Genomic DNA, 27451 nt, shown 5'->3' on the forward strand with positions numbered 1-27451 from the left:
ACTTTGGTTCCCAGCCCGCGCTCAATCCACTGAGCTACGCCAGCCAGGGTTGTTTGCTTTTGTTTTAAGTGTTGGTTGTTATTAACTGTGAGTTTGATGTCTTTTTTTACTGTTTATATTTTTATCTTTTTTTTAACATCAAGGATTTTATTTATTTATTTTTAGAGAGGGAAGGGAGGGAGAGAGAGAGAGAAACATCAATGTGTGGTTGCTGGGGGCCGTGGCCTGCAACCCAGGTAGTGCCCTGACTGGGAATCGAACCTGAGATGCTTTGGTTCACAGCCTGCACTCAATCCACTGAGCTACACTAGCCAGGGTTCTATCTTCTTTTTCTTAGATAAACCCCTTTAACATTTCATATAATAAGGGTTTGGTGATGATGAACTCCTTTAACTTGGCCTTATCTGAGAAGCATTGCTCTTCTAGACAGGTCTGGGAATTCAGAGCTGAGTGGGCTGGGGCAGCAGCTGCACTAATAGAACACGCCACCAGAGGGCAGGCTTGCTACATCCAAGTTCCCACCTAGTTCAGACATTCATTTTTTGAGCATGGTTGTCTAACCTATTATGAAAACAATTCAAACATACACAAAAGTTGAGTAGTATAACAAGCCCCATGTTGCCAGCACCAGGTTTCAACAACTACCAATATTCTTCTCTCTTTTTGTTTGCTATGCTGCCTGTATTTTAAAAGCATATCCCAGAACTCTCACTTTTATTTTATCCATAATACATCACTGTGCAGTTCTCATTTTTTTTTATTGATTCTAGAGAGAAGGTAAGAGAGGGAGAAAGAAAGGGAGAGAGACATCAGTGTGAGAGAGAGATATCAATCAGTTGCCTCCTGCACATGCCCGGACTGGGGACTGAACCTGCAACCTAGATATGTGCCCTGACTAGGAATGGAACCAGCGATCTTTCGGTTTACAGGATGTCACCCAGTTGAGCCACACCAGCCAGTGCTCTAATTTTTTTTAAAGGTTTTTATGTCTATAAGCACTGTGTAATCATCACACCTAACAAAGAACTATAATTCCTTGGCTTAATCTATTGGTTCATGTTTTAAATGTCATGATTGTATCAAAGATGTCTTTTGACAGTTGGCTCACTTAAATCAGGATTCAAATGTTTTTGCATTTGCTACAGTTTTGACTTTCATGCTTTAATATTCCACCCTCCTTTTTATTTTCATGCCATTAGTTTGTTGCAGAAACCAGATTACTTGTCCTGTAGAATGTCCACATTTTAAGTTTGGCAGATTGTGGTGACAGTCTGTCCCCCATGTTTCTGGTAACCTATTAATTAGACTGTGGTTTGATTAGGTGTGGATTCTTTTTCTTTTTTTACATGCAAGAATTTTTCATGGAGAGCACTTAGTGATTTGAAGATTGGTTAGTGGATTCACTGTGTCAGCATAAGCTCTCTATCACCAAGTTCCCCAACAGTATTTCACCCAAATGTTTTAGCATCATTTCATGATCGTTGCCTACGATTTGCAAAATCGTGTTTTTCTAATGTTATCATCTCTTCTGAGTTTACTTGTGGGGAAGCTTTGTCCATCAGAGCTCTCCCGGCCATCGCAGATGAGAGTAAGTCTACCAAGGTATGACCTGCTTGGGGAGGAAAGGTGGCCAGTATCTCAGAGAACGGCCTTGAGCCTGTTCCTCAACGGGCTTTTATTGGGTTTAGTTGGCAGAGGAATACAGGGCATGTAAAGCTCACCAATCACTGTCAGGCAGTAATGATCAAACAATAGATAACATTCAAAGAACTAGGAGGGCTTATTCTGAGGCAGGGTTATTTGGGAAACAAACTCATCTTATGCCTGGACCCTTATCATTTAAATGGAGGGTATTCTTAGCAAAGTAGGTTTCACAGGATTTTATGCATTCTTAGGCCTGATTGCCCTAGGGAACTGTCCATTCCAGCACAGGGCCACACCTGCCTCTGGCATTGTTTTTTTTTTTTTTTTTAAAGACAGAGTTCTTTTTTTTTTTTTTTAAGATTTTATTTATTTATTTTAGAGAGGGAAGGGAGGGAGAAAGAGAGAGAGAGAGAGAGAAACATCAATGTGGGGTTGCTGGAGGCCGTGGCCTGCAACCCAGGCATGTGCCCTGACTGGGAATGGAACCTGCGACACTTTGATTCACAGTCCGCGCTCAATCCACTGAGCTACTCCTGCCTGGGCGCCTCTGGCATTGTTTTAGGCTTAAGTCAGGTGGGGGATGCAAGCAGCCAAGAGATTAGACTTTTTACAGATAAAATGAGGACTCAGGCTACGACAAAGCAGAAGAATGAGAGTCCATCACCCCTTTTCTATAATCCCCTAAGTCTTTCCCTGATACTCCCTTCAAGTCCATGCCTGCCTTAGGTCATCCCTGCCTTGAGGAATCTTACCTGTCATTGGCTAACCAGTCACCCGCCCGGGCCAAGCAGGGTGAAGTAAAGGGGGCAGAGGCTGCACTCCTGCTGGGAAGATAAGCTTTGTCTCCTTATTGGCTTGTGGTCCCAAGGTCTTTTTACTCAGCCTTAGCTGTGGGGTGTTATAGTTTGTGGAACCAGACAAGGTGGTTCCCAACATTTATTAGTTGGAATTCTTCTATAAAAATAACTTTTCTTGTGATGGATGTTAACTAGACTTATTGTGATTATTACTTGGTTACCTGGAATATAATCCATTAAGGAAAGACCAGGAAAATATTTAATTATTTCCCTTTATTTATCAATGCTCAGAGTAAACTAGTTGATTCCCTACAAAATTCCAATGGCAACAAATGTATTTTCTTTAAGCATCATTGTTAATGGATTTTTAGACTTTTTAATGTATTGTAATCTACTAGTCATTTTTCTTTTAACGTTCAAATTGGTCCATCTTTGGCCAGCAGGGTCCCCTACACAGTCCTCAATAGTCTGATAGTTTCCTGGCTTCCAGGCACAAGATGCCCAAGCTCATCTTTCCTGCTCCAGATCTGGAATGACCCATTTATCAAATTAGTCTTGAATTTAATTTTTAATTTGTTTAAATTAGGAAATGGTATTTAGAGACCAAATCTGTCCACTAGTGATGCTCATTACTACTAAGTTGGTCATTGCATCTAGGCAGAATTGAAAAATACATTTTTTTTTTGTCCAGGCCAGAGGTAGCTCAATTGGTTAGAACATCGCCCCAATGCAAGTGTTTCGGATTTGATCCCCAGTCAAAGCACATACAAGAATCAACCAATGAATGCATCAGTTAAGTGGAACAACAAATTGATGTTTCTCTCTCTCCTTTTCTAAAAATCAACTAGTTTTTTTAAAACAAAAATACAATTTTAAGAGAAAAATACATACTTCATTCTGCTTATTCAGATCTAAAATTATGTCTTTAATACTTGTAACTCTTTCTGATACATTGAAAATATTCCTAATGCCATTAATGTAATTATTTATTTGTTGTATACTAAAATATGCCTATCAGTTTCAAAATAGAAATGTTAATATTACTATTAACAATAAAACTCCTGGCTGGCATAGTTCAGTGGATTGAGCATGGGCTGCAAACCAAGGCATCACAGGTTCAATTTCCAGTCAGGGCACATGCCTGGGTTGCAGGCCACGGCCCCCAGCAACCACACATTGATGTTTCTCTCTCTCTCTTTCTCCCTCCCTTCCCTCTCTAAAAATAAATAAATAAAATTTTAAAAAATTAAAAAAAAAACAAAACCGCCCTGGCTGGCGTAGCTCAGTGGATTGAGCGCGGGCTGCGAACCAAAGTGTCGCAGGTTTGATTCCCAGTCAGGGCACATGCCTGGGTTGCAGGCCATGGCCCCCAGCAACCACACATTAAAGTTTCTCTCTCTCTCTTTCTCTCTCCCTCTCTCCCTTCCCTCTCTAAAAAAAATAATAAATAAAATCTTAAAAAAAAAAATTAAAAAAAAACAATGAAACTAATAAATGCAATTTAATATTTCTATGCAGTTCTAGTTACGGTAAGTCTATATCCCATTAGGGAGGTACAGTCAAAATACTTATAAAGCCAGTTGAAATTGTTTTCTCTGTGTAGTTATGCCACCAATATGACATATAAATGATTCATTTCCTTCCATTTGTTTTTAATTTTTATGGAATATTTTATTCTTTTTATTAAACTTTGTCATATAAATATGCAAAATATTTACAAAAGTCCAAAATAGGAACTATATAACAATGTACATTCAGAGAAGTCTCATTTCCATCCCCACCTGCTCCAACCCATATAGTAAACCATTTTTTGATTTGGGGTTGGTTTTTAAAAAGTTCTGAGCCCTGGCTGGCGTAGCTCAGTGGATTGAGCGCGGGCTGGGAACCAAAGTGTCCCAGGTTCGATTCCCAGCCAGGGTACATTCCTGGGTTGCAGGCCATAACCCCCAGCAACGGCACATTGATGTTTCTCTCTCTCTCTCTCTACCTCCCTCCCTTCCCTCTCTAAAAATAAATAAATAAAATATTTTAAAAAGTTCTGGTACATGTACCCAATGGAATATTACTTGGCCATAAAAAAGAACAAAATCTTAGCATTTGCAACAGCACGGATGGACCTAGAGGGTATTATGCTAAGTAAAATTAGTCAGAGGGAGACAAATACCATATGATTTCATTGATATGTGGAATCTAAAAAACAATATAAACAAACAAAACAGAAACAGACTCATATACAAAAAACAGACTGTTGGTTGCCAGAAGGGAGGGGGACTGGGTAAAAAAAGTGAAGGGGTTAAGAAGTACAGATGTATAGTTACAAATGTCATCGGGATATAAAGTACAGCATGGGAAATACAGTCGATAATATTGTAATAAACTTGTATAGTGCCAGTTGGTGCTGGAAATATCAGAGGAACACTTTGTAAAGTATGATTGTCTAATCACTATGTTGTACATCTGAAACTAATACAAAATAATAGTCAATGTGAAGTATAATTGAAAAAATTGTTTTAAAGACTGGGGTTTATTCTTCCATTGTTTAACTTTTAAGTATAAGCAATTAATGTATATTTACATATCCTGATTATGTACGCAGAAGAAATCATCCTATAAACACTATTATGCACTGTATTTCACTTAATACATATGGACATCACTTCATACTAGTACATTTATTAGTATATAAGAAACCTTCTATGTATCTTTTTATCTTTTATTAGAAATTAAACCTAATTTATTTTTAATATATTTTATTGATTATGCTATTACAGTTGTCCCATTGTCCCCCCTTTATTCCCCTTCACCCTGCACACCCCCTCCCACCTGCATCCCCACCTTTAGTTCATGTCCATGGGTCCTACATATAAGTTCTTTGGCTTCTACATCACCTATATTATTCTTACCCTCCCCCTGTCTATTTTCTACCTACCATTTATGCTACTTATTCTCTGTACCTTTTCCCCCTCTCCCCCTCCCACTCCCCTGTTGATAACCTCCATGTGATCTCCATTTAAACCTTATTTATTTTTTTAAAACCAGACCACTAGAATATATATCACAGTCCTGAAACAGAATAGTAAACAGACAGACTATATTATCATTTCAAGTAATACGTTGGTAGAAAGACAAAGTCCTTATCAAAACAGTAAGGTGCCAGAGCTGGGACAGGAACACTGCATGTTGCAAGAGCCGCATAGCACTCCATTCTATGTCCTACAATTTATCCAGCCAGTTATTGACATGTGAGTAGTTGGCAATCTTTTGTTATAAAAAAAATGCCACGGTGAACAGTCCTGTGATACAGCTTTTTGTATTTTTGCCAATATACCAAGAGGATAGATTCCTAGAAGTTAAGGATCTAACCTGGAATTTCTTACTGGGTGCAAGAGTGAAAACATGTAATATGGCTGCATATTGCCAAATTTCCTTAATTAGAGTTAGTCATTTTGCCTTCCCACTAATGACACATTACTACACCCAAGAATGCTATCCTCAGGTATATTTTGGTATCATATCAGATAGAAAAGGCTGCAGAGATGAATCACAGACAAGGTTCCTGTCTCAAGAGTCCCAGGAACTCTCACTCCAGTAGACCTAAGGGCAAACAAACAATGATATAATGTAATAATAGATTTACCCTGAAGCAAATGAAGCTTAAGCTTCAAAGTACCTCCCTTAGAAAGCCTTTCCAAGGCCCCAGCAATGTGTTTACAGAGCCATTTTGTAATCTTTTTCCTCAAGAGGACACCCTGAATTTTTTAAGTTCCAGGCTCTATAAGTCCTGAATCCACCTCACAGACTTCAGCTTCAGCCTATCTTTGGGGCTGGGGCTGGTGGATTCCAAGTCTCAGTTCTGCTGCCAGCTGGAAAGGAGGGACTCCTACATTTAATGAGTGAGGCAAGCAGAAGGAGAAGCCTCCTCTGGCCCAAAGTGATACCCCACCCGATTCTGACCATCACCCACACGGGTAGCTAGCTGTCTGCACAGAGCCTTCCATATTTCCCCTCTACTTTCAACAGCAGAAACCAAGCCTCGGCCGACCTCAGTAGTCCAAGTAGAAAGATGAAGACTGGTACACGGCACTCGGGACAAAAGTCTGGAACAGATTACAGAGCAGTTTTGGGTGGCAGAGAGGTAATACACCAGGGAAGTGAGTATTCAAAGCAGCCACCCTCCCGCCCCCCAAAACACCTTTAGGTCAAATAAGTCTGTTTCCTCACTTGTAAAAATAGGGTTAAATAATAAAGTCTGCCCGTGTGTGGTTTGGTTATGATTAGGTGACATAATTTAAAGACCTAACCCAGTTTCCAATTCTAGAGGGAAGGTCAATAAAGGGAGAATAGAAAACAAAATGGGTAATTGGTTGATCCTTGAAGGCAGTGATGGATTCTTTGCATTTCGCGTTATACAGCAATGGGAGGAGGAACCACCACCTTATTGACAAATAGTAGGTGCATTAATAAGTTAAGAGGGAATAGATTTTTCTGGCGGATGCTTACTGATCTGTGTAACTAACTGAAAGGCGGACTGGTCCTGGTCTGAGTAACTGACAGTCCTGGGCTGGCTTAGGAGAATGAACGCTGGGAACTGACTGACGGCTGCCGGGTGGCCCAAAGACTGGGACTGACCGTAGGGCCCCAAGAGAGTGGCAGTGTTCTCTGTCAATCCGAGCCCCTACGGGCTCAGACCGCAGCCTTTAGCCACGCACCAGCTGGACGCCGACTCTCCAGGAGCGGGCGGATGTGGCCTCAGGGCAGGATGTACGCCAGTGGCTACTCTCAGGTGCGGGCGTCGCCGCCCCTTCCTCCCAGCTCGGGGCAGGGAGGCCTCGGCCCAGGAACAATGAGATGCCGGCTTCTTTAAGGGAGATACCACCGCGCCGGCGGGGCAGGGGACAGCGTCTTCCCAGATGATCATACCCAGCCCCGCGCCACCGCCGTCTCGGCAACTGCACCGCCCGCAAACATGGCTCAGTGACTCCGACAAAAGGTGCAGCCTCCCTCCCGGCGGGGCGGACGCCAGGCCTCCCAGGTCCCGCCGCGTCTCCCAGCGTGCCTGCCAAAGCGTCCTGCATCCTGCACGCACTCCGGGTCCGCGCCAAAGAAGATGCACCAGGCATCCCACCCCAGCGACTCTCGCACACCTGGCCGCCCAACGGTAGGTCGGCAGGGGGGCGGAAGGGGAGCAGTCGCCGCGCAGATCGTGAGCACCACCCGGCCCGGATCTGCTGCTGAGGGCCAGCCCCGGGGCCGCACGCGCCTGCTGAGGCTGGAGTATGAGCGTGTCCCGAGCGTGCAGTGGCCTCCTGGCTCCCGGGCCTGGCCTCCCCTGTGTGGAGGGACCGGGGTGGTGCGTGCCGACGCGCGCACACCTTCCGCGACTCCAGGCTCTTGAAAGCCAGGGAAGAGGGGAGGTGGCCAGCGGAGCCTGGGGCGCGCGCCCAATAGGGACAGCGCGCGGTATCCCGGTTCACGCTACGGAAAGCCGGAGGGGGGCGGGGCCGCGAGGCGTAAGGGTGTGTGTCCGCGCACCACGGGGGCGCGCGCCGGCCTCTGACTGGAGGCCGCGGCGACGGAGGCGCGAGCTGCCCGATAATGGCGGCCTGCAGAGCCCGTGAGAGGGAGAAGCGGCAGTGGCTACCCTGAGGTAAATCCGGCCCTCCGGCCTGGCAGAGAGGCCCTGCTGCACAGCCGAGGGTCCTGCACGTGCCCCCCTCTGCGGGGGGCCTGTCACAGACCTGTCAGCGGAGTCAACCTGGAGAAGGCCTCGCGCTCCTCCGGCCTCCGACTGGCACGCCTCAGGCCACCGGCCCCATCTGCGGTCTCCTCTTATGACCCTGGCCTCGGCCTCCAGCCCCGAAAGGTGGGGGCAGCCGCAGGACTGGCCCCCCGCGGGTGAAGGGCCTCGGGAGGATCCCCTCCGGGTTCCGCCTGGACTCAGCTGAGGAGGGGGTGGGTCTGACACTTGGCCAATGAGCTGGGCCCTGCGCCGCCGCGCCGGGCCGCACCTCTGCCCAGGACTGGCCCTTCGCGGGCACCTGCAGGTGTGCGGCCCGGCGGCCCGCGCCCGAGCGCCGAACTAGCCCAGTGGGCGTGGGGGCCCGGGCAACGCCGGCCCCGGTGGCGGAGGTCCGCGCAGGATGCATCACCGTGCCGTGTTCTGATCCGGATCGCCAGGATTTCATAAACACCCTCCCTCCCCCATATGGGACAGCTTCAAAGACACGGCCACTTTGAGATGGACAATAACTGGAGATCCACGGAGAGCAGAAAAGAAAGTCCACTGTGTAATCGGGACACAAGATTCTGGGCCAGGAAATCAGACACTAGGAAATGCACTAGGAATGTGCAGGGTGGGTGTCCAATCAGAAGAAGTGGGACTGAGAAGCACTCTCGGACGCTTTTGTTTTCTTTATTAAATCGATACTTGGACTTAAAAGTAGCTGTTCCGAATTTTTCAGGCTCGAGGGTCAGGAGGTTTTTTGTTCCCCCAAAGAGAGCCCCTTGATTTGTAGGACAGTTTTTGTTGGCAAAAACGAAGTAGACCTAAATAACTATTGTTCAACCACAGAATGGTATCATTTGAAGTAGCTTCCTTTATTTTTAAAGGAACGTTATTCTCCACATTTATTTTCATTTAGTTTGCAAGAAATAAGGAAGTTACAATTAAAATGGAAGCATATATGTATTTTGACTTTTTACTTTCTAATAATAAAAACGACACATTTTCAGTTCTATAGGTGATCTGGTTCACTTTCGGTCCCTAAACATAAACCAGGTGTTTGTATTTCTAACTGACAGGTTTTTGCTTTTTGTTTTTATTTTTGCTATTTCATGACCTTTTTATGTGTGCATCAGCTTTAAGGAGACGTTGGAACTTCGTTTTTCGTGATCAATAAGTAAGAATGCTGATTTTTTTGGTTTATCTTTAACAGGGATATATTGAAGCAGTTCAGGTACAAAGCAATATAGTGCAGTGGTTAAAACTGCAGGTGTCAGAGCCAGGTGGCCCGGTTTCAGATCTCAGGTCCTGGGTGACCTTGGGCATGTTGCTTAAACTCTCCATGCTTTAATTTTCTCATCTATAAAATGACCATAATAGTATCTACTTCATAACATTATTATGAGTACTAAGTGGATTAATAGTATATCTGACAAAGGGTGGGTCAAAAGTAGGTTTACAGTATGGAAAAATACAATAATTAGTAAATAATACAGGAATAAACTTTTTGTGTACTCACAACTGTAAACCTACTTTTGCCCTACTCAATATTATAAAGTGCTTGGTTCCTGATACATGGTAAGTACTACATAAATGTTAGCTGCTTTACTATTATTAAAATATTTAGATTTGCCCAAGGTATAGCAGATACTTTTCCAGCAAAGTAAACAGTGAGGTAAATGAGAACTAACTCATACTTAAGAAATACAAGCCAGTATGCATGCTTAATTTCATTAGAGCACTTTGTTTATTTTTCCAGAAACCTTGACCTTGAAGATGGTGAGTAGCCAGCCAAAGTACGATCTAATACGGGAGGTAGGCCGAGGTAGTTACGGTGTTGTGTATGAAGCAGTTATCAGGAAGACCTCTGCACGGGTGGCAGTGAAGAAAATTCGATGCCATGCTCCTGAGAATGTTGAACTAGCCCTGCGTGAGTTCTGGGCACTAAGCAGTATCAAGAGCCAACATCCAAATGTGATTCACTTGGAGGAATGCATCCTGCAAAAAGATGGAATGGTGCAAAAGATGTCCCATGGCTCTAATTCTTCTCTTTATTTACAGGTATGTGTATTTGAATGGGAAATAGAAATGATTTGAACGTAGCATTGGTGAGCAAGAAGAGAAATGAAAGTCAGATGAACTACTTTTGAATGCAGGTGTTTATATAGCTAGGAGTAGATAGGGGTCTGCCAATAATTGAGTAGATGTTTGCTTTAAAACACAGTTTTATTTAAACCTGTGATGCAAATACCTAAAAATAACATAAGCCACCTGTTATGCCATGATACTTGCCAATTTGCATAGGAATAGGGCAACACAGGAGCTAGAGCAGTGATCAAGACTAGAATTTAATAAGTTGACTTATTTAAAATCAATTTTTTTAAAACTGAGGACTGAAGAAAAGGAAAAACTCCACAACCAATAGCAGCACCCATAGATAATCGGGCACTGGTTTGAACATAAGCCTCTGCTGTTTTACAAGGTTATGTGGTTTCTCAACCATTCCGTTCCACTTAATATTCATGAAGTATGTGGCTTAACACCTGAATGTTACTAACAATGATAAAGCTAACATTTGGGTTCCTACTTAGTTCCATGCTGTGTGCTAAGTGCTTTAAAGGCAGTTGTTCAGAACAGTACTATGAGGAAAATGCTATTATTATCTACATTACGAATGAAGAAACTGAGGCTTAGAATACATAATGAATTTATCCAAAGTCACACAGCTAACAGGTAACAGAATCGGGAGCTGAACATAGGACTATCTGTCAGCTAAAAACTTGTGCTCTTTTAACCTCCATATTACTCTTTCACCTCCAAGGTACTATTTTGTAGGCCTGGGAAAAGCATTAACATAGGAAAACAGAAAAGGTTAGGGGTTTGTTTTGTTTTTTAGGTTGGCTTCTACCATAGATTAAAATCTCTACTAGCTCTATACTAGTTAAAGAGAAAAGGTAATTAAGACATAGCTAGGAAAAGGCCAGGGCAAAATTTGTTAAGTCCACTCGTTCCTGGAAAAGGAAACAATTTTCCATGAGTGTGTCTAAATTCAGGATTTACAATCAGGATACAAAAGTCTGTTTTTAAAACAACAAAGGCTTGCTCTGCCGGTTTGGCTCAGTTGGAGTGTTGTCCCATAGACCAAAGGGTCGAGAGTTCAATTCCTTGTCAGGGCACATGCCTAGGTTTCAGGTTCAGTCCCCTGTCGGGCGCATTCAGTAGACAAATGATGGGTGTTTCTCTCTCTCTCTCTCCCCCTCCCTCTCTCCCTCTTCCTCCCTCCCCCACCCCGCCCCCGCCCCCTCCCTTACTGTAAGGAATCAATGGGTATACCCTTAGTTGAAGATTAAAAGTAATAATTTTAAAAAAGGCTTATAGGCTAGAGACAACACGAAAACAAACACAACGTGTGTGTAATTAGAAAGTCCCAAGTTTCATTTTATGGTGAACAAATATCAATCTTGAGAATCTAATTTATATTGCAGTTTAACATGCTATGCCCTGAAGTTTCCTCTCCTAAGACTGAATAAAAAACAAAACTATTTTGCTTCTGTTTTTTTAAAAGTACTTATTTTAGCCCTGGCTCAGTGGATTGAGTGCCCGCCTGCAAGCCAGAAGGTTGCTGGTTCAATTCCTAGTCAGGGCATTTGCCTGGGTGGTGTGCCAGGTCCCCGGTTGGGGGCTTGCAAGAGGCAACTGATCCATGTATCTCTCACACATCAATATTTCCCTCTCTTTCTTCCTTCCTTCCCCTCTTTCTAAAACTAAATAAAATCTTTAAAAAATAAAAATAAAAGTGCTTATTTTATAAGTTGCACTCAGAAGATATCAGAAGCATTCTTACCACCACATTTCCTCTAAAAGGTGTATAGAACCTTACTGAACTTTGCATTGAAGTTTGGAGATCAAGATGCATAATCTTTTTCCAAAAGACATGTAAAAATATGACTTAGTGCTAGCGGTATTCTTGAGTCCAGATCAAGCAATCTTTGTAGTAACTAGGGATTAGCTGACCTTTCAAGGCTTTAAAATGTTCGTACTTCCAGACTTCATTCAGTGATTTTTTTTCATCAAAAGCACCTTTTTGTTCAGTGATATCTTCCCTTTTTTAAAGTTTGATAGACCTCTGACTTGTGGCAGTTTTTGCTAGGTATACGACCTTGAATAAATAACCTAACTTTTTCCAGCATCTGTATCTTTGTATGTAAAATAGGAATAATAATTTCTACCTTCCATGGGAGTTGTCAAAATTAGAGGTGATACAGATACAATATTTGGCACATAGGAAGTATTCAGTGCTATGTAGCTTTATTAAAATTGTTATTTCTAGCCATGGCCTGTATGGCTCAGTTTTTTGGAATGTAGTCCTATAAACCAAAAGGTCTTGGGTTTAGGCAGCCGATTGATATTTCTCTCTCACATTGATGTTTCTCTCCCTCTCTCTCCCCCTCCATTCTCCTCTCTCTGAGATCAATGGGCATGTCCTCAGGTGAGGATGAAAAGAAAAATATATTTTAAAAAATTCCAAAAGTTGTGGAAGTTCAAAAGGAACATCTGAAGAGGCTATGGAAACTCTTTGGCTTCCTTACTAAGTTTTTATTAAACCCATGGTCCTGAAGAGGATGCCGTAGGACACATGCTTTCAGAGCAGTAAACGCTGCCTCTATTTTAGAATGGTAGTTTTTATTCAGTGAAGTAACTAGTATTCTTGAATCTCAAGTAATAGATCTATAATTAGATAATAACAAAACTGATTTATTCTAGATTTTAGCTTCACAGAAATATGCAAACTCAGATTTGAATTTTCATATCAAAATGCAGATGTGACTGTTAGAAATTGGTTTTCGAAGCCATCCAGTCAGAGATAGCCAACATGTTTGCATTATGCCTGTGGAAGTGTATGAAGTAGTGATGTCAGGCTTCCTTTATCAGTGACTACAGGGGCACTTTGTTGCTATAATAATTAGTTGTTCCTTGATTGTTTTTTCTCTTGATTTCTCAGATGATGTTGATAGTGTATGTGCAATAAGTAAGTAAAATATTTTAGGCAGTTTCATTTAATAGAATTTCCTAATTGGTGTTTATATCCCAGCTGGCAGTCTCCCAATATCTAGCTACTGAAACATGCATCTTTTCATGAAGCTATTAGCTAAATGAGTAGAGTTCAACTCCATTGACACATGCAGAAAGTGTACAGTCATTTGGACACTTTTCACAATAAAGCTATTTTTAAGTAAGTTTTTACCTCTTGACTTAGAGATTTGGTATGTACTCATTAGGGACGAAGTGACAGTTTGAAGTACTGAAGTTTAAAATAAAATGAACATATGAAAACACTGACCAAATTAAATATGTATGGAATATCCACGTAAAATTGGAGACTAACTTAACCAGCTACTTTTTTTATATACCATATTTTGCTGTTTATGATGCACACTTTTTTGCCCAAATTTTTGAGGAAAAAATAAGGATGAGCATTATACATGGGTCATACTAGTTCCTTATCTATATACATGTTTTTAATTCTTTTACTTATGCTTATGCGTTAAAAGTATAAGTCTAGAAAGCAATAACAGTATTTGTATGTTCAAAAATAAATGCTAAAATTCCTTTGTAATACAGAAAACAAGTAATAACATAAATAGATAAAAAATGGAATTATAAAATTAAAATGAAAAAAATTTTTTTCATGAAAGTTTCAGCCAAAAACATGGGTATGCATTATACACAGCAAAATACAGTAGCTGAATTGCATAAACTGTACAAATGATTGTATTCTGTCTTTTTTTTTCCTTCTTATAGCTTGTAGAGACTTCATTAAAAGGAGAAATTGCCTTTGATCCCAGAAGCGCCTATTACTTGTGGTTTGTGATGGATTTTTGTGACGGAGGAGATATGAACGAGTACCTGTTATCCAGGAAACCCAATCGCAAAACGAACACCAGCTTCATGCTTCAGCTGAGCAGTGCCCTGGCTTTCTTGCATAAAAACCAGATCATCCACCGAGATCTTAAACCTGATAACATCTTGATTTCTCAAAGCAGGTTGGATACCAATGACTTGGAACCCACACTGAAAGTGGCTGATTTTGGCCTAAGTAAAGTGTGTTCGGCCTCTGGACAGAACCCAGAAGAACCTGTCAGTGTAAACAAGTGTTTCCTCTCCACAGCCTGTGGAACAGATTTCTACATGGCTCCTGAAGTGTGGGAGGGACATTACACAGCAAAAGCTGACATCTTTGCTCTGGGGATTATCATCTGGGCAATGCTGGAAAGGATCACATTTATAGACACAGAGACAAAGAAGGAACTCTTGGGGAGTTACGTGAAACAAGGAACTGAGATTGTGCCTGTTGGGGAAGCACTTCTGGAAAATCCCAAAATGGAACTTCTCATTCCTGTGAAGAAAAAGTCTATGAATGGGCGAATGAAACAACTGATTAAGGAAATGCTGGCTGCAAATCCTCAGGATCGTCCAGACGCTTTTGAACTAGAACTCAGATTAGTACAAATTGCATTTAAAGATAGCAGCTGGGAAACGTGACACATATATTATTTGCAAATATATTGGATGATATGCTGCTTCTGTTTTTTAACAGTGATGCAACATAATATGGCTGAAAAAGGATATAAAAAGATGAACTCCACCTTCTATGGGGTTAGATTTTATTGTGGGGTGTTTTTTTCCTCATTTTTCTTAAGTCCAAGATGGCCATTTTGTTAGTATGTTTTAAATGTATTACCAATGTGGGTGTAAATTTTTTTTAGTGATCATTGGTAGAAGTTTGACAGGAAAATTCTCTAAGAGCCAAGAAGAAAAGAGAGTCCAGTTTTCTGGAAATATGTCTCTAAGTATTTTAGACATTCCTTGTCAGTATTAGGAATTTCCATGGAAGAAGAGGTTTGCATGCTGGTAATGCAACCTTTGAAGATTTGTAAAGGAAACATATATGTATATATTTATGTATATGTAAGTATGTGAATGTGTGCATTTTGCATTCCATATGAAGAAAATGCCACTTCTGTTTAAATTATTTGATGTAGGTTTGGGTTTTTTGAGATTTGCTGGTGAAATCAGTGATGAGAAATAAAAGAACCTTCCTTCATCATCCTACCCTGTCCCTCCCTCTAATGAAATCATACTAAGTTTTTTATTTTTGTAATATACAATTTTTAAGGGATCATTTTGGAGGGCCTAAAATAATCTAATTAAACCTAAACGAAATTAAGTGATCCAAAGCTGCTGAAGTATGTTTGAACTCTCCAGTGCCCTATAGCTGCAGGAATAGAATTAGCCACACAGTCACGTGGTAGCAGGTTGGCAAGGATATTTATGATTCAGTCTTACCTTCTTTAGGTAGCAAAGCATTCGATTAACCAGTTAAACCACTGCACTGGGACATGTCTGCACTTGAGCATCTGCAATCCGAATACAGGATTTTTCTGTTTCTGAAGACATTGCTATATATATGTACTACAGTACTTGATATATTAACTTTTATTTTAAGACTTTTTGTCTGAGCCTCAGCATAAAATTGAAGAAACCAAATGAGCTCTATCCTCACATTACCTGCCCTAATAGGGTCTCTTGTTTCATCACTGGAATTCCTTTCATTTTGGCACTAATGCTGTCTTCTCTTGTCTAATTTGACACAGTAATGGTAGTGATGTAGTTGTATTAAATGTTGATCACCTTTTGTTAATGTGGGAGATGATACCTTTATAGTTTGGCAAATGGATAATATATTGTGGCATCAACTATATCTTTCAAGTAGAAAAGTTAGAGACTTTATACAATCACTTGGTATGGTCTATGTCAAAACCAATGGACCATTATTCTTCTGGAAGTCAGTTTGACTTTTGCCTTCCATGGTTGTCTCCAGTTTGTTTTTCTGTAAATGCAGGTAGTTAATATCTAAGGAAAGAAGTTTTTCCTAAAACAGAACATTAGCCTTTAAGGTTAGAGAGAACTTAAAATCATGTATCTAGGTTAACCTTTATTAAAGCACTAGAATCTTTGGTCAAAAGTATTTTAAAAGATTAGAATATTGAAATCATTGATAGTTTGCATAGTCTCTTCAGATGTTCTTTTTGAATTCCACAACTTTTGGAATATTGCTATCATAAATTTTTCCTTATTTAAAATTTGTTCAGGGGACTATAGGAGGTGAAAAAGCACAAAGAAATTAGAGTACATAAAATTTCTGAACTATGTGTTACTTGATCCAGATGTTCAAAACTTGGGCTAAAAGGTTTTATTGAAATAAAGCCTTTTAAAATAAAAACAAAAGAAATCATTTTAACATCACTTTCAAGATAACAAGAGGTGGAAAACTGGCACTTCATGATAACTGACCCTCTGGGTCACCAAGTTAGTATAACAGATCTGGCCAAGGGGATCGAGTTATTGGAAATAAAAAGCACCGTTACAGTGTCTGTCAGTAATGTGGCAGAGGTTCACGATTCAGGTGATAGCATTCCAGCACTTCATTTGCTCTTCGAATATCTATGTGCTTGGAGCCATGGTTTCCTAAGTACATAGTTTTTGGTCCTGCTTTATTTAAAAGTTAATGATTATAATTTATTTTGAAAGATTTTACCTGTGAAGCAGAATTCTTCCATTGGTGGTAAGGGTGTGAGGTGATCAGGTAGTTTCTTCTGGAATTTTTTTAAGTCCTTGTATTCTAAAATAGACTATGACACCAAGCAAAATGATAGTAAATTCTTTGTCTTTATTCTTTCAGTCAGGAGGTATCTATTAAGTACCTACTGTGTGCTCAGCACTAAAGGTCAGTTGATAAAATGACAATTTAGCAACAGTTTATAGCCACAGGTCTTTTCCAACCAGGAGTAAAAAATACAAGATGATTAGTGGTACTTGAAAATTCCTGAATATTCGCTAGAGGAAAAATGAAAGCAAGAATTTGTATAGTGCCTTGCCCATAATAGGTACTCAGTAAACAATTATTCTTCATAGAGTCTCTTGCCATGGTTTATAGTGTTTTATGAAATTTGTCTTAATTGAAAAAAGACCAAATATTTCAAATAAGCTTATAGGCAGCTGTGGCCGGTTAAAATATGGGGTTGTACAGTTAGTTCCTAGAATGTTATTTTGCACTAGTTGTCACTTAGAACGATGGGGTTCCTGTAGATTTTTTGGTGCTAAGGGATACTTTGTCATTATGATAAAGTAAGTGTTAAGTGTCAGATAAATAGCACACTGAATTGTTTTTTCTGCTGGTCTGTTTTTTCCTCTTTGTTGGCGTTTTTAATTGTAAAATGTTTATCAAACTATTGTAGCAGCTACAAAATAATTCACCAGCATGACAAAATGGTCAAAAAATAAGTCATCAGCACTTCAAAAATGAAAGCAACTTTTGAAATTTTCTTTTAAAATTGTCGAATATATTTTATGAAGAATTTATAAAAGGGGGGAAATGATTGTAATTTATTGTTCATGACTTTTTTTTTAAATAAAGTGAGTTTCAACAAAAAAAAACCCACTGAGAATTCTACATTACTGCTGTGGTAGCTCTCTGAATAGCCCTGTAGTACTTCATGAATGTAATAGAGGATATAAAATTTGAAACAGTATCATTTTCAGCCTTATCTATTAAATTAAACTTTCTGTAATAGAAGCTAAGGAAAATACTTTTCCTTTACTAAGGAAAATGATTGAATTATAGGAGTTCCTTTCAGCATTTTAAGTTGTCTAAAATTTCAGTGCTTACTATCTTTCAGTATTTGTCAGAAGAACTTGTATTGCCTGATTTTTTTTTTAATCTTTCTATCTCATTAAGCTAGGGATACATTCCAGACCCAGAATGAAGAAGATGCAGTTTTTCAATCTGTAACTTGAGACTATGATTTCTTTTCCATAAAATCATCTGGCCCACTTTTTTCTTTGCTCCGTAGGTTCTGTTATGTATGCCTTGTCCAGAATAAACAAAGTACTGAGCATACAGTGCACCTGATGATCCAATGGAACAGCACAGGGAAAATGGGAGCCAGAAAACCTTTGCTAGAGGTAGTGATGAGTAGAAAAGGAGGCATCAGTAACTATGGCTGCTTCTGACTCTGCCATCCTTTCCTGGGATAGCCTTTGTAGACAGGCAAATTTTGCTTTGTATTTAAAGATTATTGTTTTAAATTACATCTTAAGCTATAAATATTTGTATTTACTAGCCTTTTGGTAACCTTTTGTAGTTTACAAAGTGCCTTCACATGCTTTTGCATATCTTTTCAATAGGTTTCACGTAAAATATGAGCTGATTTCTTGATGAGGAATTTTTAGTAATAACACCAGTTAGTGAGGTAATGGTTTTATCTTAACGCAGGGTTTTGGTGCCTAAATCTCTGACCCCAGTTTTCTCTAACAACAAAGCTCTATCTTTCTCACTGAAGTAATGGCCCTTCATTATTTTGGTCCTTTCTTTAAATTCAAATATCGCTCCCTGTCGCCCAATCACAGAGTCTGCCGAAGTGCAGGGTGATGACAGACGGTTGGTTTGTGGTTAGATAATAACTCCTGCTTGAGAAGCCTACCGACCACACCTCTCGAGGGCAAAGTGCGTCTTTTAAAGGCAGTACTTTCCCTTTTACAATGATTTTTCATTGGTTACGGGTTGTTGTTGTTTTTTTTTAAGAGATGCCCGGGCTTTTGTTTGACTTCACACTTTCATTTCCTGTTCAGCCCCAGTATTTCAGGCTTAGCTTTTCCTCAACAGAAGTTAGGCAATTTGCTGTTGCCAAAGGCATCGTGGCTTTGTAGCAGAAGTACATGCTTTGGTGTAGCAGATCTGTTGAATACTAGCTTTGCAAACACATAATTAATGTGCGGCATTGGGCAAGTCACTTCATTCTGAGCCTTAGTTCCTCTATCTGTAAAGTGGAGATGATATTTACATTTCAGAGGTTTTGTAAGGGTCAAAGATAATACACATATCAACATGAGAAATGTCCAAGCCTGTAAAGATTTTTTTTTTAAGAGAGAGAGAATGAAAGCAACATCAATTTGCTGTTCCACTTACTCATGCATTCATTGGTTGATTCTTGCATGTGTCCTGACTAGGGAGATCAAACCTACATCCTTGGTGTATCAGAGCAGTGTTCCAACCGACTGAGCTACCAGGTATCTCACTCTAGGGCAGGGCTTCTTCAGCCAGAATTCAACAAAGGAATCCAGGATCATCAGCAAACCCATAAGAATTATAAGCACAACTTTATGTGTATATGCATTTTTCCATGGAGAGAGTTCATAACTTTTCACAGATTCTTGAAAAGGCCCAAAAGATCCTTGAACCACTATTTCCACTATTATAAGAACCACTATTCTAGTCACAAAGAACCACTGCATGAAAACTCTGGGTATAGGGTAAGTCGGGTGGATGTTGAAAGGAAAAGAATGAACACCAAAATGGTTGGAAAGCTAAGTCACAAATTAGCCAAAGAAAGGCTGGAGTTGACTGGTTGTCAACTGGGTGGTACCCATTCTTATCTAGGTTTACATGTCAAAACACAACTATCTGCGACTGCAGGAGCTCTGGTCCTTCTCCAGCTGACTCGCAAACTAACCAGTCTGCTCCAGAGATTTTACTTGGCCCTGGGTCTTCCAGTTTAACAGGATTTCCTGAAGCTAGTGAGAGATCTAGTGGGCCCTCAACCCCTCTGATCATATCAGTACTGGCAGATGGAAGAAGACACTTGGTTCTTACAGTCTTCTCCAAAGGAATATCAGTACATGTGGGCTACAATGAGCTGTGGAGAACAAACGAATTCTTTGGGGTTACATTACATGTTTATCTTTGGCCCAGTCCTTAGAAGAGAAATTTCTTTTCATCTCCAGTTGGCCTGGTGGGGCTGGGGTCACAACCTGATCAAATAAGATCAATGTGTTGGTGGGAGGAGAACCACAGGGGGTACACACTTGTCTTGCACACCCCCTGCATGATCACCCCTCTTGTGTCCACTCACACACTCGGCTCACATGCACCATCCACGCGACACCCTGTCACAGTACACAACCATCCTGCCCCAGGCCATCCTCCCTGTGGGGAGAGGAGAAATTTCTGACTTCTGCATTTCTTTCAAGGACATAGTACTTAAATAGGGTGATATCTTGGGTCTTCATATAATTAATCTAGGTACAATTTCCAAGAGTCCTTCCAGCTCTAAAATTCAGTTATTCTACCCATCATGGAAAATTACTAATGAAAGAACTGCAAGAGTCACAAAGGAGTGTTATACAGCCCCTGCACTTGGTTGAGAAAACAAAGTACATAATGTAACATTAAAAATTTGCTCTAGACTTTTGGTCAAGATGGAGGCATAGGTAGACATGTTTGACCTCCTCGTGCAACCACAGAGAGAATTACAACTATTTCTCAAAACAAATAACAACTGGAACCATCAGAAAATCAAGCTGTATGGAAGTCTGACAACCAAGGACTTAAAGAAGCCACATTCATCCAGATGGATTCCTTTTATAGAGAGTCAAAGGAGTTCTACCTAGTTCACAGAAACAAACAGAGGGAGGCTGACAAATTGAGGAGACAAAGAAATATGGCCAAAATGAAAGAACAGAACACATCCCCAGAAACAACTAAACGAAATGGAGATAACCAACCTATCAGATGCAGAGTTCAAAACACTGGTGATGAGGATGCTCAAAGAACTCACTGAGTATGGTAAAAACATAAGCGAAGAAATGAAGGTTACACTAAGTGAAATAAAGAAAAATCTACATGGAACCAACAGTGGAGAGGATGAAGCCGAGAATCAAATCAACAATTTGGAACACAAGGCAGGAAGAAGCATTCAATCAGAACAGCAGGAAGAAAAAAAGAATTTTAAAAAATGAGGATAAGCTTAGGAACCTCTAAGACAACTTTAGACGTACGAACATCCGAATCATAGGAGTGCCAGAAGGAGAAGAGAAAGAGAAAGAAATCGAAAACTTATTTGAAAAAATGATAAATGAGATCCTAATTTGGTGAAGGAAATAGACATTCAAGTCCAGGAGGCACAGAGAGTCCCAAACAAGTTGGACCCAAAGAGAACCATACCAAGACACATCATAATTAAAATGCCAAAGGTTAAAGATAGAGAATCTTAAAAGCAGCAAGAGAAAAGCAGACACTGTGCCTCCTTGTGCAACCAAAAAAAAGGACAACAACAAATTTAAAAACAAAAAACAACCAGAACTGATAGAATAATAAACTGTATGGAAGTCCAACAATCAATGAGTTAAAGAAGAAACATTCAACCAGACCGGTAGGAGGGGCAGAGACCAGCAGCCAGGTGGAGGGAACTCACAGCAAGGTGGCAGCTAGAGGACCAGGATGGGTGAGGCAGTGTCTGGTGGAGCGGGCAGTCCCATATTTGCGTGTGGTTAAACTGGGAGGAACAACTGGGGAGTGAGTCAGACCACGCATCCCAGGTTTCCAGTGCAGGGATTAAAGCCTCAAAGCCTCTGACTGAAAACACCTGTGGGGGTTGAGTCAGTGGGAGAAACTCCCAGCCTCACAGGAGAGTCTGTTGGAGAGACCCATAGAGTCCTAGAATGTATACAAGCCCACCCACCCAGGAGTCAGCACTAGAAGGGCCCAGTTTGCTTGTGGGTAGTGGGGGAAGTGACTGAAATCTGGCAGAGAGCGGAGCAAGTGACATTGTTCCCTCTTGGACCCCTCCCCCACATACAGGCCACAACACAGCAACGTGGGTTGCCCTGCCCTGGTGAACACCTAAGGCTCCACCCCTCACTGCATAACAGGTGCACTGAGACCAAAAAAAATAAAATGACCCAAATGAAAGAACAAATTAAAGCTCCAGAAAAAATACAACTAAGTGACAAAGAGATAGCCAACCTACCAGATGCACAGTTGAAAACACTGGTAATCAGGTTGCTCACAGAATTGGTTGAATGTGGTTGCAAATTAGAGGAAAAAATGAAGGCTACGCTAAATGAAATAAAGAAAAATGTACAGGGAACCAATAGTGACAGGAAGGAAACCAGGATTCAAATTAACAGTTTGGAGCAGAAGGAAGAAAGAAACATTTGACTAGAACAGAATGAAGAAACAAGAATTCAAAAAAATGAGGAGAGGCTTAAGAACCTCCAGGACATCTTTAAACATTCCAACATGGAATCATAGGGGTGCCAGAAGGAGAAGCAACAAACTGAAAACTTATTTGAAAAAATAATGAAGGAGAACTTCCTCAATCTGGCAAAGGAAATAGAGTTTCAGTAAGTCCAGGAAGCTCAGAGAATCCTAAAAAAGTTGGACCCAAGGAGGAACACACCAAGGCACATCATAATTACATTAGCCCAGCTTAAATATAAAGAGAGAATCCTAAAAGAATCAAGAGAAAAGGAGACAGTTACCTACAGGGGAGTTCCCATAAGACTATCGGCTGATTTCTCAAAAGAAACCTTGAGGCAAGAAGGGGCTGGAAAGAAGTACTCAAAGTCATGAAAGGCAAGGACCTACATCCAAGATTACTTTATCCAGCAAAGCTGTCATTTAGAATGGAATGGCAGATAAAGTGCTTCCCAGACAAGGTAAAACTAAAGGAGTCCATCAACACCAAGCCATTATTACATGAAATGTTAAAGGAATTTATCTAAGAAAAAGAATATAAAAAATATGAACAGTAAAATGACAACAAACCCACAGCTATTAACAACTGAACCTAAAACAAAAACAAAAACAAACTAAGCAAACAACTAGAACAGGAACAAAATCACAGAAATGGAGATCTGTGATTATCTCCATTGGAGGGTTATCAGCGGAGGAGTGGGAGGGGGAAAGAGGAGTAAAAGTTACGGAGAATAAGTAGCACAAATAGTAGGTAGAAAATAGACAGAGGGAGGTTAAGAATAGTATAGGGAATGTAGAATCCAAATAACTTATATGTGTGTGATACAGACTCCGACCAGCGGTGTCCGTGGTGGTGTGGATGCAACAAACAAATTCACATGGACTGCAGAAGTCCTGAGGAGAAGAGGGACAGCATGAGTGAGAGAGCACCCCAATCCCTGCCTGGACAAGCTTTTATTGCTTTTCTGGGAGCATTACCTCAAGGAAAGTCCTCATTCATTATGCACAGGTTTGCTTTAGGTGATTACCTTTTACAGATAACAAAGAAAAGGATGTTGCAAATACAAGGGGAAAAGTGGTTGAACTGGTTACACTCCATTCTTGGGAGGTTTAGCACAGACTTTAGGAAGTAGCTTCAAAGATATGCATTAAACATCTGCTGCCTTAACTCAGGGTGAGGGAGTTTTAGCAAAAGCAAGCCTCAAAGCAGCCTGGATATAATGCAGGCCTGGTTTCCCATAAGAAAGCCGCTCTGTGGGCCTGGCTCCTGTGTGCCACCTCGAGCTCCCATTTGTTTTCCGAACCAGGGTAGAGCTACATTCACCATGGCCACGTGAACCAGCTCCCTATATGTACGACCCATGGACGTGAACTAAAGTGGGGGAATGCAGGTGGGAGGGTGTGTGCAGGGTGGAGGGGGATAAAAGCAGGGGGATGGGACAACTATAATAGCATAATCAATAAAATACATTTTTTAAAAAGGAGGAAAGCAGAGAGTCCCCTATAAAGGAGTTCCCATAAGACTATCAGCTGATTTCTCAAAAGAAATTTTGCAGGCAATAAGTATTTGAAGTGATGAAAAGCAGAGACCTACAACCTGGATTACTCTATCCAGCAAAACTATTATTTAGAATGGAAGGGCAGATAAAGTGCTTCCCAGACAAAGTATAGCTAAAGGAGTTCGTCAATACCAAGCCATTATCACATAAAATGTTAAAGGGACTTATTTAAGAAAAAGAAGAAGATCAAATCTACGAACATTAAAAGGGCAACAAATTATCAACTATCAAGAGCTGAATCTAAAAAAACAAACTAAGCGAACAAGCAGAACAGGAATAGAATCATGGATATGGAGACCATTTGGACGGTTAACAGCTGGGAGTGGGAAGGGGGAAAATGAGGGGAAAGGTACAGGGATTAAGAAGCATAATTGGTAGGTACAAAATAGAGGGAGGTTAAGAATAGTACAGGAAATGGAGAAGCCAAAGAACTTATATATACGACCCACGGACATGAACTAAGGGGGAGGATTACTGGAGGGAAGGGGATACTGGGAGGAAGGGGGAAGAATTGGGGCAACTATAATAGCATGATCAATAACATATATATATATAATTTTTTTTTAAGAAAGAATGAACCAGAATGAGCTGGGAAAAAAAAATTGCTCTAAGCCCTGGCCTGTGTGACTCAGTTGGTTGGAATGTCATCCAGTAACTGAAAAGTTGCATATTTGATTCCCACTCAGGGCACATACCTGGGCTGCAGGTCTGATCTGTGGTCTGGGCACATATGATCCTCAATCCAGGTGCATACAGGAGGCAACCAATCAATGCTTCTCCTTCACATCGATGTTTCTTTCACTTATTCTCTCTCTAAAAAGCAATGTCCTAGAGTCAGCATTTAAAAATAATTGCTCTAAGATATACAAAATGTCACATTTCTTTATTCCCAAACAGCCAAGATTACAAGGAATTTCTCCAGGATAAGACTTGGAAAAGGGCTTCAGTCTGTCCACTGACATGCTTATTGGCCAAGTCCAAATGGTCCAGCAACTCCTATTCATGGAGTTCTCTTCATGCCCTGTTCAAACACTGGGACTTCAGTCACATTCCTTCTCACCAGAAGCCTTGTTGCCAGGAGTTGCTGCTTCAGCTTAGTTCTCACAGAACCAGCCACCTGTGCATTTCCTCCAGTCTCAGGAGACCACCCTTGTTGAGGTGGTGGGGTTGCTCATTCCCCTGAATTTCAACTTTTTGAGCCATTTCATTGCCTTTGAGATTGAAAAGCAAAGTATTTGTTTCTCTACTGGGACAAGTGAAGCCATAGACTTCCAGTACAGAGAGCTCTATTTCCCCCTTAAAACAGCAAAAGAAAAATTGCTTCTTAAGAAAATGAGCCCTACTATGTGCCGGATACTTTGTTAGAGACTTTTTAGAACTATGTGCCAGATGCTTTGTTTAGAGACTTTATTGTATTTACGAGAGTCCTCTCCCAGCTTACAGATGAGATACAGGAAACTAATAATGACAAACTATACAGGAACGAGCAGTATTCACAACTAAGTGTCTCAAGCAGTTATTATGAGCCAGGCATTGCTTTAAGTGCTTCAAATGCACTGACTCATATCCTCCAGAACCGTGCAAGGTAAGTACTGTTCTTCGCCGTTTCACAGGTACAGAAACAGAGGCAAAGAGAGGGTAGATAACCTGCCCAGGCCCACAGCTAGTTGGGGATCTAAACCCAGGCTCTCTTGGCCTGAGAACCTATGATCTCAGTGACTACTCTACATCACACAAATAGAAGCCAGTACAGAATTGAGGAGAGATCCTGGAGATGCCTGGATGGACTATCGCTGAGAATGTGCGTCAGGAAAAAAACGGTGAGATGAATACAGTGAGATTAGATTATGAATGGTCTTTGAAGACAAGCAGAGAAATATGAACTTGAAATAAAAGCTAAAAATGGCCCTGGCTGGTGTGGCTCAGTGGACTGAGTCCTGGCCTGTGGGCCAAAAGGTCTCAGGTTCGATTCCCAGTCAGGGCACATACCGGGGTCAAAGACTGGATCCCTAATTGGGGGCACATGGGATGCAGCAGATTGATGTTTCTCGCCACCCTTTCTCCCTCCCTTCCCCTCTCTCTAAAAATAAGTAAATAAAATATTTAGAAAACAAAAAAGCTAAAAAAAGAGTGTGTCTTTTTGTTCCACCTCTCAGCACTATAACATTCATGGGTTCTTAACACAGGATCCATGAATGGACCTCAGAGAATCTTGAACCCCCTGAAATGTTAGTGGATCTGTAACAATATACATGTTTCTAGGAGAAGAAATCAATAAAAAAAAAAGTCAGCTCTGGCCAGGTAGTTCAGTTGGTTAGAGCATCTTCCCAATGCACCAAGGTTGCAGCTTCAAAACCTGGTCAGAGCACGTACAAGGATCAACTGATGAATGCATAAATAAGTGGAACAACAAATCGATGCTTGTCTCTTCCTCTCTCTCTCGCTTTCAAAAATCGGTAAATAAAAAAAGTATTTAAAACGGAGGATAGGAAAGCATGACTAACCATGCACATTATAAGATGACAGGAATAAAAACTATATTGATCTCAATTCAAAGATAAAGGACGTCAGAACAAATAAAAGAATAAAATCCAGTGATGTTTTGTTCACAAAAGATAAATCTAAAACATAAAAACACAGATTAACAAAGTTTGGAAAAAGAAACACTAGAGAGGAAAAAGGATGAAATTATGCTTAAGCAAAAAGCATCAATGAAGAGGGTCACTATATAATGGTAAGGTCAAATAACCAGAGAGAGAACATGTCTAAATTGGTATGCATCAAACAGCATAGCTTCAAAATGCTAGAAAGAAATGGACAAATCTGCCATTCCATTGTGGGGTATTTTAATACACCTCTCCTAGTAACTGATAGAACAAGTAAATAAAAATTCAGTGAGGACATGGGAGCTTTGAACCTTACAATTAATAAGCTCTGTAAGTTCAGTCATCTATATGTCTATCCCTATGTCAACACTTCATTGTCTTAATTACCATAGCATTAAATAAATTAACCCTTATCATCCTTGGCACATAGCAAGTGCTTGGTAAATGTCTGTGACAGCAGCGGTGGCAGCAGCAGCAGAGCTTACTCTGTGAATTTGGTGGAGCAACTTCACCTTTGTGAGCCTCAGTTACCTCTTCTAAAAAATGGCCATAATAATAAATTAATTGTCTAACTTCCTTTGCAAACCAAATGAAAATAGTATGAAGATATTTCATAAACTGCAGGAAAAAATATAAATAAAAGAGATTGCTGCTCTTATGAGTTAGGTTAACTGGTATTACCAAGCACCTAGTATCAAGGTAAATAACCAGCGGATTGGTCACCAGGTGGAAGAGCAGAGCTGGGGTGTGCACCCCTGGGCCACCGGGAGCTGGGAAAGACAGCCTGTAGGTGAAAACGAATCAAGAAGGCTTCTTGAAGGGTAAAGCCTGCCCTCTGGAGGATGGGCCTGGAACACCTTGCTCGAGCATGATCGGACTGGCGCTTTCTGGGTGTCCTTGGGTAAACCACTCCCTGATCTGAACCTCTGCCTCCCCTCAGTTCCATAGACTTACTTCCTGTAGATGTGATAGGATAGGGTGTGACCATTTGGGAAACAAAATTATCACTGTTGCCTGTGCCTCAC

General features: G+C 40.8%; 1 protein-coding gene and 1 non-coding gene across 7 annotated transcripts; one reads left to right on the forward strand and one right to left on the reverse strand.

The window, feature by feature from the left end:
- The first annotated feature begins 7463 nt into the window (after nucleotides 1-7463).
- PDIK1L (PDLIM1 interacting kinase 1 like) lies at nucleotides 7464-17505 on the forward strand. 6 transcript variants are annotated; one of them, XM_036025546.1, is made up of 3 exons: nucleotides 7464-7599; nucleotides 9923-10224; nucleotides 13966-17489. In XM_036025546.1, exons 2-3 carry the CDS (start codon nucleotides 9940-9942, stop codon nucleotides 14704-14706), a joined length of 1026 nt encoding a protein of 341 aa, XP_035881439.1. In that variant the 5' UTR covers nucleotides 7464-7599; nucleotides 9923-9939; the 3' UTR covers nucleotides 14707-17489. The 6 variants fall into 6 exon arrangements, with proteins under 6 accessions (XP_035881439.1, XP_028367303.1, XP_035881438.1 ...); XM_028511502.2 differs by lacking the exon at nucleotides 7464-7599 and adding an exon at nucleotides 7952-8088; XM_036025545.1 differs by lacking the exon at nucleotides 7464-7599 and adding an exon at nucleotides 7995-9016.
- A 2470-nt stretch (nucleotides 17506-19975) lies between these two features.
- Nucleotides 19976-20220, reverse strand: LOC114498354. Its single transcript, XR_003684778.1, has one exon.
- Between the last annotated feature and the right edge of the window lie 7231 nt (nucleotides 20221-27451).

The sequence above is a fragment of the Phyllostomus discolor genome, chromosome 5, assembly GCF_004126475.2.
Source record: "Phyllostomus discolor isolate MPI-MPIP mPhyDis1 chromosome 5, mPhyDis1.pri.v3, whole genome shotgun sequence".
Taxonomy (NCBI): domain Eukaryota; kingdom Metazoa; phylum Chordata; class Mammalia; order Chiroptera; family Phyllostomidae; genus Phyllostomus; species Phyllostomus discolor.

Excerpts from the sequence above, each read along its gene's own strand:
- PDIK1L (XM_028511500.2), top strand. The coding sequence starts at position 8,647 with ATGGGACAGCTTCAAAGACACGGCCACTTTGAGATGGACAATAACTGG. Across the intron at positions 8,795-9,922 it reads ATGCACTAGGAATGTGCAGG|AAACCTTGACCTTGAAGATG; the intron begins GTGGGTGTCCAA and ends TTATTTTTCCAG. Across the intron at positions 10,225-13,965 it reads ATTCTTCTCTTTATTTACAG|CTTGTAGAGACTTCATTAAA; the intron begins GTATGTGTATTT and ends TCCTTCTTATAG.